General features: G+C 52.5%; 1 protein-coding gene across 4 annotated transcripts in view; it reads left to right on the top strand.

Annotated features, from left to right (window-relative positions):
* Positions 1–16,185, top strand: part of Foxp4 (forkhead box P4) — a 50,528-nt gene that overhangs the window by 13,621 nt on the left and 20,722 nt on the right. For all 4 annotated transcript variants that reach the window (XM_074082227.1, XM_020157287.2, XM_074082226.1 and 1 more), the window contains exons 2-3: positions 3,324–3,543; positions 15,469–15,564. In XM_074082227.1, the coding sequence (XP_073938328.1) occupies positions 3,340–3,543; positions 15,469–15,564 (300 nt within the window). In that variant the 5' untranslated portion in view covers positions 3,324–3,339. The remainder of the gene's footprint in view (positions 1–3,323; positions 3,544–15,468; positions 15,565–16,185) is intronic.

The raw sequence follows: 16,185 nt of genomic DNA, 5'->3' as shown, positions 1-16,185 counted from the left end.
AGCTGGGCCTTGAAACCAGATGGTTTAATCTTAGGGCTTCTGCAGGTGTCTAGCTGATCCTTGCTGAGGAAAGGGGTGATGGGAGAGGTGTGTGGACCAGAAGAGTAGGGATTGCTCACAAAGAAGGCCAAAGGATTGGAGTGCAGAGAGGAGGGGTCCTTAGAGAGTGCACCCCAGTACCAGAACAGCCACTTCAGCCCTTTGAGATAGGGACTGAAATACTGTGGCTTCATGTACACATGCTGGACTCGGAGCTCCCAAGTCAGAAGAGACCTTCAAACTACTTTTCCACACAGAGAAAGGAAACTGAGGCCCAGAGACAGGGAAGATTTACAGTTGTGGCTAAGCACAATCTCTGTCTTCTCTCCTAGTCAGGGTCCAGGCTTCATGGACACTGACTTCCACTCCCACCCCCTTGTAGTTAGAGGGCACTGATACCAAAACCTGCCCCCAGCGTTCCACCCCAACTGTCTTTTTGCAGCACCCTGTGGAGAGGCTGTTGGTATGCCTAGGTGGAGGGCAAGTTTCCCAGGGCAAAGGCGAGGATTCAGGGATGGCCTGGGAGTACCAGCCATGTGGGTTTGAGGGGCAAGTGTTGGTGGGTGGGCAGGAGGTATATGGGTGTGTGTCAGCAGGGTGAAGGCTCCAGGAGGGGGCAGAGCATGCCACATGGGAATTAATGCCATTCATACACCCTGCGGAAATGACTTTTCAAATGCATATAATCTCAAGCATGCAAATGAGAGGCTTGCTTCACCCTGTTTAATATGAATGATCGGCCTTTGAATAGCTATTATTACACACCACATTGCAGCAATTATGTTGTTCACTGGGTGTCACTCTGTCGTCCCCCCCCCACCACCAAATGAAAAGAAAGAAAGGGACACCTCTGTTTGCATCCTTCCTTTTATTTTCCCTTTTTAAAACTTGCTGTCTGATCTACAACTTTCTGGTGTTCCTGAGAACATTGGAAGGGGACCACTCTCCCTTACCCCAGGGACATAACTGTGGAATTCTCTTTGCTTTCTCCTGTGTGCACACACACCCCTGAGGCTTTGGTCTTTGTCCCCTGGGGCCCAGGACTTCTCAGATCTCAGAACAGCTTGCCTGGGATTCAGAACAGGCAGCTGCACTCCACCCCCAATCCGGCCAAGGTTGGGGCTAGGGAGAGCAGAGTGGGCTCCTGCTGTTCTTCCCATCCCCCACTGTAGCTGAGGCGCAGACCCCAGTGGGGAAGTTGCTCCTGTAGGCTATGGAGTGGGTGGTTGCAGGGGTGGGGGCTGGAGCCCTGTGCTATGGTGGGTGGAGGATGGTGCTCACCCACCCCATCCATCATTTGGCAGCCACTAGCCCTAGGGCTGACATGGCCATTAAGGCCTGAGATCAAGTACTCAATCTCTTCCAAACCATCACCCCCATCCTTGCCCTACCCCTGGCCCAGTTCCTCTCAGAACTCTGGATGGAGTGGGAGCAGCAGCTGAGGGAACATGCAGAGAAATTTACAAACATGGGGCACTTTCGTAGCACTAGGGTAGCCAGCAGACAATGTAGACCCACTTGGACAGGGACAGCCAGAGTCAGAGAGGGGCTACAGGAGCAGTGATGTGGCGTCTCCTGGACTTTGTCCTCTACCCACCCTCATACCTCCACACTCCTCCTCTTTCTGCTTCTAGCAGGGATGAAGACAGAGCAGTGGCCTAGTGCAGTGAGAGAAGAGTTATTCCAGGGAAAAGAGTGAATTTGGGCATGGGAGGGATGCTCTTGGGAGCCACTGCCCTGGGGAAAGAGCTAGGGAAGTAATTCCCACTCTTCCTGCAGTTTCCCTAATCTGTTACCCAAAGGCTGTCATCCACAGGGGGACCCTGTGGTTATGCGATCTGCCTGGACCAAAAGGGATCAAAAAGCGAGGAAAGAACACAGACTGAATTCCCTGGGCCTTGCCAGATGCATGTACCACCACACCAGCCTTTGTATCCTAAAGTTCCTCCATCTTCCCTGTGGTCTGTGTGTACAAGTCCTTGGGATGTTGGCTCTCCATGGCTAGTGGAAGCTCGGGCCACCTCCTCCTCACTGCCCTTGACCACCACGATCAGACCCTCTCTTTCCGTGGAATTTGCAGCCACTCCTTGAGAGGCACTTCTATAGTGGGAGTCACGTCTGTCATGGAAGGATTCAGACCCTGACCCTTTGTTTTGGGTAAGGCACTTAACTCCTTGGACCTCAGTATTTACTTACTTACTTTCTGTTTATTTTTTGCTGGTGGTGGAGTCCAAGGCCTCGTGCACGCTTGGTGCACTCTTCCACTGAGCTACACCAGCCCCATTTGAGGGGCTGTGCTGAGGATTGAACCCAGGGCCTTGAATGCTAAGTGCTCTGCCACTAAGCTACATCCAGCATCAGTTTTTCAATTTGTTTTTTTTTCCAGGTACTGGGGTTTGAAGAACTCAGTTCCTACACCTTGAGCCACACCACCAGCCCTTTTTTGTGTTGGATATTTTTGAGACAGAGATTCAAGTTTGCCTGGGCTGGCTTCAAACCTTGATTCTCCTGATCTCTGCCTCCTGAGTAGCTAGAATTATAGACCTGAGCCATCAGTGGCTGGCTAGTTTTTCAATCTTTAATAACAATCTACCACAGTTCTCTGCAGGGTCAGTAACAGTATTGAGTATCTGTTTGGAGTCTGGTGCTGGGCTGAGGACTTTAGAATGGAAGATGGGAAGAAGGCGCCCACAGCTGACCCCATACCCAGCAGCCTCCCTTAAGTGTTAGAGACTGGGCAAAACGAAGCCACTGTAATAGAACAATGTTGAATGTTGATTAGGGACTGGGGAAGCAGGTCTTGCCCTTGAGGGAACTCCCTATCTAGATGGTAGCAACCAGAAACCATCACAGGTTGGGGGAGGGGCACCAGTGTGGAAGGTCTCAGCAAAGAGCTCATCTACCATCCGGTTGTTATAGGACCTTCTGCCTCTGCATTTAACACTGTGGCTTAGAGGGAGAGGACAGAACAGGTGTAGGACCCTAAGGGGTGGGACAAGGGTTCCTCCCCTCTCCCGGGGGAAGTGAGGAAAAGTGAGCAAGGGATGCCTCGGCTTGTCTGGAACTGCCCCTTACCGAGGCCTAGGGGAGGGGTGACATGGAGGAGGCACACATCCTGGGACGGGTTGAGGAGGGAAGGGACCCCAGAACCGTGGCTGGGGAGTGGGGTGTTCACGATGATGGCGGTTTTGTGGTTGGGGGCATTTCAGTTGTTGCCCAGAGTGGAATCTGCCCTGTCCGGTCCAGTCTTGAGCCTCAGCTCCTCCCCCGTGTCTCTTCTCCAGGTCCCGCTAGAGCGACATGATGGTGGAATCCGCCTCGGAGACAATCAGGTCGGCTCCATCTGGTCAGAACGGTGTTGGCAGCCTCTCTGGGCAGGCCGATGGTGGCGGCAGCGGGGCTGCAGGAACGGCCTCAGGAGGCGCGGGTAGGGACGCAGCTGGTGTTGCAGACAGCAATGGCGAGATGAGCCCTGCAGAGCTTCTGCACTTCCAGCAGCAACAGGTAGGCGCTGCGCCCCTTCCTGAGGCCTCATCCCACTCGCTCCAGGCCACCTGGGCGTGTGTAGCTGCTCCCGCCCTTCAGCCACCCTCCAATCAACCTGGCATTAACATTCTTGAGAAAGTCCAGCCTCCAGGAACTCCCTAGAAGCCACTGGGAGCCTTGGGAAGCTCAGTGTTCCCAAAAGAGAGGCTTGGGACTGGGGGCCTGGGTTCACAGAGCTTGGAACAGCCCCAGAAGTGCCATAAGGACAGAACAGACGCCTGGGCAGCAGCAGGCTTGAGAGGTTAACCCCCCCCTACCCCCGACGTGGGGGTTGGGGGGAGGGCACTGCTCTTCCAGGCACATGGCTGGGAATTTGGCTAAATTAACAGGGTTGCAGGGAGGGGGGCGGGTATCTTTATTTGTATGGTAAAACATTCCCCACTTCCAAATCTGCCTGGGTTCTTGATCAGAACTGTGAAGAGGTTAAACTTCCAGGCACCAGGGGCCAAAGCAGTTGAGAAAAGGCCAAGGGAAGGAGGCAAAGGCAGGCCTCTATTTTTAGGGCTTACACTGGGAACCCTTTTCCTCTTCTGTGCCTCTTCGGTCTCCATCTTTAAGCTCAGGGTTCAGGAGTTCACCACCAGCCTCTCTGAGGATGACCAGCACTAGGGTGGGGAGCCTGGTTGGTTGATGACAGAGCAGGCCCCTGGTCCTAGCCCCACCCAGGGTGGGGGTGGGGGGATCATGCTTAACAAGTTCAGTAGAACCGGCCCAGCCAGCTCTGGCTCTTCTTCGACTCTGCGACTCCAATCACTGCTGGTAACACTGGCCCTTGGGGGCTTCTTGTACCCCTCCACACTCCTGCCTCGCTCACTGCGCACCCAGTGCCTTCGTGCTCCCTCTAGGGCACTGCTGTCACCCACCCCACAACAGTCCATAACTCCTAAGGGGTGCTTTCCCACCACTCTCTTGGGAGCCAGCGGTCACTAGACTAGAAGCAGCACTCTCAGAAGCCCCACCATGCTCTGAGGGCTGAGTGGGCTCTAAAGCAGAGGTGGAAAAAACCTGGTCCCTCACCAGTCATGCCACCTTCGCCACGCCAGGACCTCCACAGCCTTGGCCTGCTTGGCGTCTAAAGTACTGTGTTGTCTGTGTCCTATGCGGCTGGTGTGAAACCCCTCTCACACTGACTTGCCCCTGTGGATTTAAACAGACTTTTAATCACTAACTCTTGCCAACAGGGGAGACTGAAGCTGGCAGGGCCTGACTCTTTTCCTTGGGAGATGTCCGTGTGAGTTTGTGAGCATCTCCTAAGCCTCCCCAGGCAAGCTCTCTGGGGAAGTGACCTAATGAATCTGTGTGCTCTGATGGGGACAGAAGGTCAAACAACAAAATCATACCTTTATCCAAATAATAACAAAAGAGAACTATGACAAATTTCAAATGTGTCAGGAGGTACATGGCAAGGGGGCATACCAAAACTAGAAAGTTCCTTTGAAAAACATGACTTAAAATGAAGCATGAACACAGGTCTCTGGAGAGGTGGCAGATATTTTGGGGTGGAGAGGAACAGGTCTGTCTGTACTCACCAGGTTTCTGAGTTTCATTACATAGGAGCCATGTTTTACCATCTATACTCTATATCCCAGTTATCCCTGTTTATTTTGGGGAAAATCCCAGCATCCTGGAAAGTCCTGTATTGCTTTCACAAATAAACTGGGGTGGGGATTTGGAGGCAGGCGGAGGGCTGTTTTATCCATTAGGGCTTACTGTGGGCGTAGTGCCCAGGGCCAAGGAAAATATTTGAGACTTAAAAAAAGGTTTTGTTGACTCCAAACTATGAAAAGAACCCTGCAAAATTAAAATTACAAAATTTTCAACTAAAGCGAAAGTGTGGGGGCCTTCCCTCTACCCCCCAGTATTTGAATGAGGCTTTTGAGAAAGCTTCTAGGGTAGTACCCCAACAATAAGCAAGTATGGGGAAGATAGCCTGGTCTCTTGGTCCATCTTCCCTTTCAGCCCCCAGCAGGAAGTCTTCAGAGGACAACTTTCACATTCTCTGTGTCATTAAATCCCCTCACCATTGCTGGAAGGAGGTGATATTATTCCTAGTTCACATATGGGGCAGCAGTCAGGGGTAGGCACCAACTTGTCCAGGTAATATAAAGGCTGCAGCTAGACTTGTCTCCTGGTTCCAGTTCAGGGCTTATCACACCTTCGTTGTTCCTATCCCAGTCACACAGTCCCCAGTGGGATGTGGAGGGAGGAGGTTCTCTCATATAGTAGGTGGTGAATAGATGTCTGTTGGTGACAACACTTCCTTCCTGACTGGAGGGGTCTTTTAAAACAATAAAAAAGCAACCCTTAAAGCCAAGTGTGATGTGCACACTTATAATTCCAGTATTGGAAGCAGGAGGACCACATGTTCGAGACCAGCTTGGGCTATAAAGCAAGATCTGCTTCAAAAACCGAAACAAACACACAAAGAAAGAGGAGGGAAAGAAGCTAGGAAGCTCTGCCTATGACCCTAGGTAGCCACTCATGCCCACCACACACTCTAGAGGCAGAGTTTGAGAGAGCGTGGGTCTGCAGACAGATGATGCACTGGTCCCGTCCTCCTTTTCATGCCCTCCTTGGGTCCCCAAGACTCCTCTCCCTTTGTCTGTTGGTCTCTGGTCCCTCTGTTCTGGGTAAACAAGCCCTGGAAATGCAATCCTGGCCTTTGAGAGTAATGAGTTGACAGAGGAAAAAGAGAGACAGAGGCAGAGCAAGTCAGAAGTCAGGCAGGTGACTGGACATTAGGCGGAAGAGGTCAGGAAGCCGTCACAAAAGTGGTGCTGGGTTTCCATGCAACAGCAGGCTGGGAGCTTGTTTGAACAGAGGTTGGGGGTGACCGGCTCAGCTGCCAGGCCTGGTCTGACTAGAGAGAGGGTCACCAGCTGGCTGCCCCATTTCAGTATTCCCAGCGCCCTTATTGGGGAGTGACAGCAACTAGGATATGGAACTCCAGTCTGTCCCCGAGGCTTTCACAAAGTCTGCAGTGTCACCTCTTGGGGAGACCCTGTACTGAGAAGATGGTGGGGGAGGGTCCAGGCCTTGGAGGATTCAGTTACTCAGCAGACAAGCATTGAACCTTTTCTTGGCTGGGCACTGTGTGGACTGGAGTTGGTGCCTTTGTCCCCTGTTGCAGAGAGACCTGGCTGCATCAGTCCCCCTCCCTTACCAAGGTGGATGCTTCATACCCTCCTGCCTTCTTCTGTTTTCATCCCACATGGTGGCTTTTTTCTTTGAAAGTTGCCCTTACATTTTATTTTCATCTAATTATCCAAGGTGTGGGGCTCTCCCCAGGGACCCAGCAAATACCCTTTGGGCTCTCTGATGGGGGTCAATGAGGGCTGTGAGAGGTGTTCATCAGATTCTGGGAGGTGGAGGGCCTGGGGAGGTCCTGACGCTGGAGGCGGGAGCTGAGCCGGCAGGAGGGGCAGGCAGAGCCCTGGCGGGCTGTGCTGAAAGGCGTCCTTGGGCCTCTGGAGTGCACATTCCTATTGTCCATGGGTTGCAGGGGTGACAGATCGGGGAGGGTCACCAGAGGGTTGCTTAGCGTCTGGGAACTCCCAGTGCAGTTGCTGCGGCAACGGGGCCAAATCCCACCCCATCCACATCCTGTGAGGGGATTCAAAAGGGTTGGGGGAGTTCTACACATTAATGGGCTTTTAACCCACCTCCCTCCAAAGAGATGGGGGGGAGCTGCAGGGAGTTGGGGGAGGGGATAAGAATGGAGGAAACTTTCCCTTCCTCCTCCATCTGGCCCTCCTCTGCCCAAGCTACTTAGGGAGGTCTGTCCCACCTTACACATGCTGTCCACTGCTGTGTGCAGGCTTCTGGTTGTGGCCCATTTCTCCCCAGGACTCAGCCTCCTGCCCAGGATTTTGCTCTGGTCCCACACCTCTGGCTCTTCTTTGTCCATCTAGAGATTGAGCCCCTCTCAATCTGGAGATTGAGCGGGGAGGTGGTGGGGACAGTTGGGGGCCTGAACTCCCCAGAGTGGGACTTAACATACTTCACACCAGCTGTTGGGAAATACTTAGAAAGTGTACCTTAGCCTGGAAATAGTCGGAGGAGGGCAGCTGAGCGTCTGTGGAAAGAAGAGTTGGGGAGCGGGCTCTAGCTGTCCCCTTCTTGTGCCCTTCCTGGGTTGCTACACCAAAGGCTGCCCAAAGAGTTTCCTCAAAAGGAGTTGTACCATGAGCAGAGGAAAAGCCCAGGGCCTGGGGGAGGGGCTCTAGACCCCTGCTGCCTTGGGAGTAGCAGGAAAGCCTGCTGGAAGGATGCCAAGGCCCCTTACTTTTCCCTTCCTTATCTCATTATCATGGCAGAGTTCCTGTTGCTACTGATGAGGAGAATTTGGGGAAAGTAGGTTTCTTCCCAGGGACTGAGTGTGAGAGTTGAAGTGGGGAGGTCTGCATCCCAAGCCACAGGTGGGCGAGCTGCTTTTTCTCCTGGGGGAGGTGTTGCTCTGAGAGGCCCCGTGGGAGTCCTAGAGAAGGCCCTGCCTGCACCCTTTATAAATCCCACACTTACAGCCCGGGTTCCAGAGCTTGAAGTAAACCCGCTTCGGGAGAATTCCACAGCTGTGGGCAGGCTGTGTGTCTGCTGTTTTCAGACACTGCCAAGAGGGAGGAGAGCCACTGCCACCCGCTGCCCCTCCATCACCCATCACCCCTCTACCTTGGTGCTTTCACTTTGTCAGCAGACAGATGACAGGTATTCCTTCTAGACACTGGGACCCCAGTCCTGCCTCTCACAGCATCCTGCTGAGCTAGCCTGGGTTCTTCTTGAGAACTGGCCCTTGCTATGAAGCCCACCTAGGGCAGACTGACAAAGGAGAGGACAGAGGAGCCTTCCAGGGACAGGGTTCCTTTTCTGTACTGCTGTGCTTAGTGGTCAGTCCCCATCTCCCAAAGCCAGCTCCTTGTGAAAAAGAGGCAGCTTCCGGACAGTTGGCAGGAGTGTCCTGAAACCCGACTGTGCACCCAAGATATTTCTCCCACCCACGTGGGCCTGTCTGTGTCTGTGCGTCGCTGGTTTTCATTTTAATGGTTCTAATTTGAGAATGTGCCCGTGTCAGTTTTACGAGGCTGGTGTAAAAAAAATTTACAGCCTTTTCCAAAAAGCTTTTTTTTTTTTTTAATCCAAGGGAAAAAAGTGTAGAATCACTTCGGGGGTTTTATGGTCTCCTCTCCCCCACCCTTTTTGCCCCTCTTTGTGTAATTTCATTTTTATGTCCCTTTGCTGAAGGACAAAGCCTGGCTGGTCAGTTCCCTAGCCTAGGTGGTCAGGTGAGCGTGACCACTGACCTCTGAGCCCTTTCCCCCTGCAAATCCTCCCTCCATCCTCTGGTCCCTGAACAGTTATATTTCGAGGCATGGATGTTTAATTCAAATCAAGGAATACTTATTAGGCACTTGCTGTTTGCTAGAGGGGATTAGGTGCCTATCCACAAATATTATATCACTTTCAGCTCAAAGTCCTCCAGTAAGAATGTAATAAACTATTGCCCTGCCTGACTTGGTAGCCCACACCTGTAATTCCAGCTCTTGAGAGGCTGAGACAGGAGGACTGTGAGTTTGAGGGCAGCCTGGCTACATCTCAAAAAAAAAAAGAATAGTAATAATCCCTGACTCTATCCCTGTATACTTCTTGGGGCTTTGCCTCAGGCTTCCCAGCTTGGCCACACTAACATTTTTAGTTTGTCTTTTTTTTTTTTTTTTTTCCTTGAGATAGGGTCTTGTTATGTAGCCCAGGCTGGCCTCAAATTCTCGATCCTCCTGCCCCTGCATACTGGGATTAATTTCAGGCATGCACCACCACACCCAGATGACCTTTTTAGTTTATGATGTACCTCATACTTTATTTTTTTTTTTTTCCCCACCTCAGGGCCTTTGCACCATCTGTTTCCTCCACCTTGAACACTCTCCCTTGGAAGAGTTGGCGCCTCCTTTTGTGAGGTGTCTGCTCAGAGAGGCCTTCCCTGGCCACATGCCCTAGGTATTCCACCTGCCATCCTCTGCACAAGTTTTACACCAGCTTAGGGTTTGCTTGTATCTTTTGTTTAGTGTTTGTGTCAGCCCGCTAGTATGGAAACCCCTTGGTGCTAGGGCAGTGCCTTCAGGGCTTCCTAATTACCTGGATTACTGGCTGGTAGAAAGTCATCCTGGCCAGGGTGAAGGTGGGGGGCTTTTCTGCTCTGAGATGGCTGGGGGCCAGAATCCTTAGATACCCTTCTAGTGTCCCTTCTCCTAAACTGCCTACCTCCAGTGAAAGATTAACTACCGGGACAATTTGAATAAGACGATCCCAATTTTGACAGACTTCACAGAGGCAGACAAAAAAAGTTTGGATATTGTTTATTTTGACTGCCTCTTACCACAATCCAAAGAAACCACAGGTTACTGGAGTGCCATCTCCTGCCCTCCTGTCCTCCCATCCTCCTGGCCAGCCCTGTCTCCTCTTCTTTGCCCCTAGCCCAGCTTCAGGCTTGGTGGGCTCAGGTTTGGCATGTACCTGGTGTCCCCTTGGGCAAGTCACTGCGCCGCTCTTGATCTACATGTTCTCACCTATAAAGTGAACTAGGTCAGTATAAATACGTTCTCTGTGTGTAACATACCTATGTTTTGACCCACCTGGTCTTTATCAGCAAGTCAGACACTACACTGAATAACCTCTGACAGAAATGGCTCCCCAGGGCAGTGATCTCTGTGACTCCTTCTCCATCCTCTGCCCTTCCAACGTGACTCCCTGATCATTAAATCCCTGTCTTCCCAGACACATACAGAGTAAGGAGGGACACCCACACGGAGCTGGAATCCCCCCGCAAAATGACTGGTAACAGCCCTGCTCCTTCCTTCCTTAGCCATAACAACCCCTCCCCAGCCTCCCAGCCCCAATTTCTCCACAGCAGAAACTGGGGGAGCTCTCATCCTGGAGGTAGAAGATCCCTACCACCCCAAGACATATTTTTCTTCTCAGAACGGCCCCACTCCCCCACCCTCAGAAGCTGAAGCTCCATTCCCCTTCATCCCTGCCACACCACCCGTCAGAAGTCATTAATTGTGGAGATCCTGCTAATGACTTCTCAATGCGGGGGAGGGGAGCAGAGTTCAGCTTCATTAAGGAGACTGAGTTCTTAGCTGGGCACCAGTGGCCCACGCAAGTAATCCTAGCTGATCAGGAGGATCGCAGTTCAAAGCCAGCCCAGGCAAATAGTGCTTTCAGGACTTTATCTCGAAAAAATCTATCATAAAAATAGGGCTAGGGGATGGCTCAAGGGGAAGTCTCTGAGTTCAAAACCTCAGTACTGGAAAAAAAAAGAGAGAGAGAGAGAGACTTAGTTCTTAGGCTTGAGGGGCCAGAGAAAGGTGCAAGCTGGAAGAGGGTTGGGTTAGCAAAGCCTTCTGGGTGGTTCTGAGCAAATGACCAGACTGGCTGGTGAATGATCAGTAATAATAACAGTAGTCATGTTCTTCCAGAACCCTCTGGGTGCCATGCGCCCTGCCCAGTCCTCCATGTAGCTAGCTGTCCTGTGTACTCTTCACAGGAGCCCTATGAAGTAAGTGTGGGCTGCGCAGCTTTGCTGAGGAAGAAACCGAGACTCAGGGCTGACACGACTTATCCAAGGTTACCTGGTGTATGGGGGAGCAAGAACTCTGTCCAGCTCCTGTGCTCTGAATGGACAGTACTGCCCTCCTCCCCAGCTCCAGAGGAAAATTGGACCTCGTCCCCCAAACCACAGTGCTGGGCATTTAGTTTTCAATCCTAGGTGTAAAAGGAAGAAAAGGAGGCTTAAGGGCCAAAGGGCTCCACTCTTTCCTCAACCCTTCTCCCTCCTCCCCTCTTTTCCTGCCCAGGGCCATGTTTAGGAATCTCTGGTCCCCAGGGAAGGGGCACTGAGCCCTCCTTTCTCCCAAGGATTCCTTTCTTATACTTCTCTCCCACTCTACCTGCTGCACATTCCCTCCCTGCCCTACACCTTCCAGGAGAAAGCAGATTTGAAGACCTGAAGGCCTGGCTGGACTCTACACAGGATCATGGTGGACCCTCAGGAGGTTGATATGGGTGGGCTGGCCAGTCAGGGGTGTCTGGACTCTCCTTCCTAGCTCTGGGAGCTTGGCCTCACTTTGCCTGTCTGTAAAATGGAGACAGTGACACCCCTGCCTAGCTTAGGATTGCGACATTTCAGTTAAATGCATTTAGAAGTGCTCTGAAAACTTCAAGGTACTCTGCAGCTGTTAGCTCTCAAACTCAAGGTAAGCCTGTGCCTGCCTCTGGGGTTCAGCATAGACCAAAATGAATTTTTTGAGTAGCTATTGCATGTCTGCCAAGTGCTGATGGCGGCGGGGGAGGAGGGGAGGCATAGCTACATTTGACAATATCTATCTAGCCTGTAAAGCCCAAGCTGTTCTTAAACGCATGATCCTTCTGCCTCAGTTTCCTGAGTGTTGAGATTATAGCCATGTACCACCATGCCCAGCTATTATCCACACTTTTAAGGAGGCTCCAATCTGGTTGGCATCATAAAGAAAGTGGAGCTGGATCTGTCAGAGTCAGGGCCTGCTGCTTCCATCTTTTTTGGAAGCAGGCAGTGCAGTGGTTTTTCAGGACCTGTGCCAGTGTAGACACTGACACTTGCCATGTTACAATGGTGGATGCAACTTGGAGGGGCTTCAGAAAGTCTCAGACCTACCTGATCCCCTTGGTGACATTCTGGAGGAGGACATCCTAGGCCAGAGGCCCCCCAGGTTTCCAGAGTCCTTGACCAGGAGCAGAATCCTTGGCCTGGTGGTGGGGAGAGGGGCAGCATCTGTAGCACACTGAGCAGTGGGTAGCATGTCCAGGCCATATGAGGAGGGGCACTTACCCAACACTGGCCCTGTGACCCATACAACTTAATCTTTAGATGGTATCAGGTCCCAAATTGGATCATGGCTGGGCTGTAGGCAAATTACATGAAACAGTACATAATCTTGTGATGTCTGTCATCAGCTTCCCAGGCCTGCATGTGGTGGGTGGCAGTGAAGGTGAGTGAGTGAGTAAAGGAAAAAGTGAATAAAGCACCTCGAGGTCAGATTCCTGGTTTCCAGGGTCCCCTTCAGGCTTCTCCAGCTTCTCCTGCTGCTACCCCAGTGGAGCTCAACTTTCTGCCAACCCTGGGGATTGTTGCATGTCCTGTTTTCCCCTCCCCTGACTCCCCCACCACACACACACTCCCTGGGCCACTTCTTACCCCTGGCCTGCTGTCACTGCAGGAACACCTGGCTTCCTCCTTGTCCACTTGGTGAGCTGGCTCTTCAGAACTCGGGGGACTTGCCCAGACCTCCCCAGTAGAGGAGGTCTTTCCCTGGGCCTGGTGCAGATGCTCCCTGCCGCTCAGGCTGCCTACCTCTTTATCAGTTTCTGTGGAGTCCTCCACATAGCACCTGAGTCCCTGGGGGCGGGACTATGCCTAACATGGTCCGTGGCACCGGCACACAGCAGATACTTCACGAAGGAGAATGAATGGGGAGAGAAGGAGAGGATACCTGTGTAGGGGGAATCGAGGGCAATCAGGAAAGGGGCAGCTTGGGCTGAATCTCAGGTGTTACCTGTCTCTCAACTACTTGAAAGGGGAGGGTCCTTGGCAAGGTGGAAGGAAGAGAAGGGAAGTCTGTGGGTGGGTGGAAGGATGGGGAGAGGAGGGCCTGTCACAGGGAGGGAGGCCTCCCAGTAATGAGACTGCAAAGCTCTGTCATTTTTCCCTGTAAATCTTGTAATTTCATGCTCCAGGGGACCACAAAGTAAGAAAGTCAGGGAGGAGTGAATTTGGCTCCCCTGGCTACTTCCCTCCACCCCAGGGACTGAGCCGGTCTCTCCCCCAGCTTCCCCTCAAAACCCCTCCCCTGCTATTCCCCTCTCCCCACTCAGGAATGTGGGGTGTCCCTTTTTGGGTCACCTGGGCTGGTCAGCTCTGGGGCTATCCTCCTCTCATTTATCAAAAGAATTGGAGAAGATATTCAGAAGCCAGGCAACAGAGTCACATTCCAGAGGCCTGCCTGGCTGACTCTGCCTCTTCTCACCACCCACCCTCCACCTCGTACCCCACAGCCGCTCAGAGCTTGTAGACTCAGGAGGGTGGACTTCTGCTTTCTGAGGTGAATCCCAAGGAGGAGCCAGCATCCTGTCTCCCTCTGGAAGCCCAGGACACCTCTGGGTGTTGAAGTCTGGGGTCTCCCAGGAGACACACATTCCTATAGACACGCCATGTTTAGACATCATCCTAAGGTACAGTGGACTAGGGTCCCAGGAGGCCCAGCTGGTCGGCAGAGTGCAGAAGGGACCACAGAGGTGGCTGTGTACACACACTGGGTATTTGGAGGGTATCTGCCGAGAGTGAGTGTGGATGACACAATTCATGTCCACACAGACAAGGATTGGCTGCTGGTCTGGGGCTCAGTGGTGGAGCACAGCATGAGGCTCTGGCTCCATCCCCAGCACGTAGTGAAGGAGGCTATTTGCAGGACTGGGGTTCTAACTCGAGGCTTCATGCTGGAAAAGCTGACGCTCTACCACTTGAACCACACCTCCAGTCCATTTTGCTCTGGTTATTTTGGAGATGGGGTCTCGTGAACTATTTGCCCGGGCTGGCCTTCAACTATGGTCCTCCTAATCTCAGCCTACTAAGTAGCTAGGATTACAGACAGGCATGAGCCACCAGCACCTGGCTGGTGTGTGGAGAGTTTTGATGTGAAGGTGTTGGAGGTGGGATAGGAGAATGGAGTCCTTGTGAGATTGTGACAAAAAACATGAATGTGTGTGCACGGGTGGGAAAAGGAGCCACAAGTGGGTGCTTACATGTAATAAGTGCCATTGAGGCTGTGTGGGGAAAGACTGGTGGCGGTGAGGCCGTGGGGGAAGAGGCTGGTGATGGAGGTGAGCAGAGAACCGACCCCTGGGAGATTAGTAGGAAGGGAAGGACAAACACTTCCTGAATGCCAACTAGGTGTCAGCCATCAGTCCTTTAATCCCCCTAGCAACTGGAAGATGGGTCGCGTCCTAGTCTTGCAGATGAGGTAGAAGCACAGAGACGAATGACTTGCCCAAGATCACAGCAGGCAAGTAGAACAGCTGGATCAAGCCAAGTTCTGCCTGATGCCAGAGCCCTGCCTCTCCAAAGGCAGACTGGTATTAGTGGTTCAGAACAAGTCCCCACAGGCCCCGCCTTTGAACTCCCACTGACCCAGACAGAGAGGTGGAGGGCTTGGCCCACCTTGTAGAGACTTCCCTGGGACTCCTTGACCCCTCAGTCTCCTGCCAGAAATTACTACCCACCTGCAAACTCCTCACACCCCTCTTTGTTCAGGATTTGGCCACTCCACCAGGGTTGGTAAGCCCCGACCATTCATGGATCTCTACTGATTCAGATCTACCCTTGATCTGGTTCTCCCAGTGCCATACCCTCTGAACTTAGAAAGCCACTTAGCACTCAGACCCTGTGCCACTGACCCCAAGACTTTACCCTCACCTCAACTTCTATGCTCTGATTCCACAGTGAAGACTGCTTCCAGAGCCTGACACCCCTGAATGGCCTTGAAACCAGGCTTCCTGAGTCTACCACCTGTATTGTTCCCTGGAGTCCTTTTGGACCATTAGCCCTTCCATTTGCTGTCCCCATTGAATCCTAACAGAACGTCACTGGTCCCCAGCAAGCCCTTGTGGGCTGTGTTCCCTACAGAGACAGTTCTCAGTGACTCCTGCCTCGTTTCTTATCCCAAACCCATAGGGACACCATGACCTCCTCTGTCCCAAGGTCTTCCCCTACCTTTTCCTCCTCACTGCCCCAACTCTCCTTGCACATTGCCCTTCCTAGGATGTGGCTGGAGTGTTACTTACTCAGCCCCTGTCTTGCAGGCTCTCCAGGTGGCCCGGCAGTTCCTGCTGCAGCAGGCCTCAGGCCTGAGCTCTCCTGGGAACAATGAAAGCAAACAGTCAGCCTCTGCTGTGCAGGTGAGAAGGGGGTGCCTCCCCCAACTGGACTAGGGACTGCTGGAGGGTGGCCTTGGTACAGGGGGAGGTCCAAGACCCCTCTGAAAGCAGTCTTCCTCAGCCCTTATGCCAAAAAGTGGGCAACTTTCAAGAAGAAAGTACAGTCACTTACTACAGGGGCAGTCTAAAGAAATTTGCACTTTCTCTCTGCCTCCACCTGGTCTACCTGCCAGATCTTGGTCTGCTTCACAGCTATATGTCAGGCTGCAGCTCTCACTGACTCTGGATCTTCTTCACTGGGCTTCTCACTCTGTCTCTCCTTCAGGGTCTCTGCTGAGCACTCCACAATTCTGCTTCTCCCTCCCTGTGGGTCACTCTGTGTGACCCCCCTGTCCCTGCATCTCCCCCTCCTAGGCTGTCTCATTTGCAGGGTCACTCCCCTTATCTCTCATCCCCACTCTCCCTGTCTCTCTCCTTTCCTGTCTCTGGTGTCTCTGTCTCTTTTGTTTTCCTTTGCACATTCTGCCCTTTTTTCCCTTCTCCCTTCCCCCCAGCCTGCAGGCCCATCTGGCTGGCTGGGGGAGGGGGAATCTGTGTGTAGTGGTGGGGAAGCCAGGCCTTCTGTTTACCTTTTGTGTCACA

The sequence above is a fragment of the Castor canadensis genome, chromosome 8 (genome assembly GCF_047511655.1).
Source record: "Castor canadensis chromosome 8, mCasCan1.hap1v2, whole genome shotgun sequence".
NCBI lineage: Eukaryota > Metazoa > Chordata > Mammalia > Rodentia > Castoridae > Castor > Castor canadensis.
The sequence above is the reverse complement of the archived record's forward strand: the minus strand, read 5'-3'. Positions and strand labels throughout refer to the sequence as shown.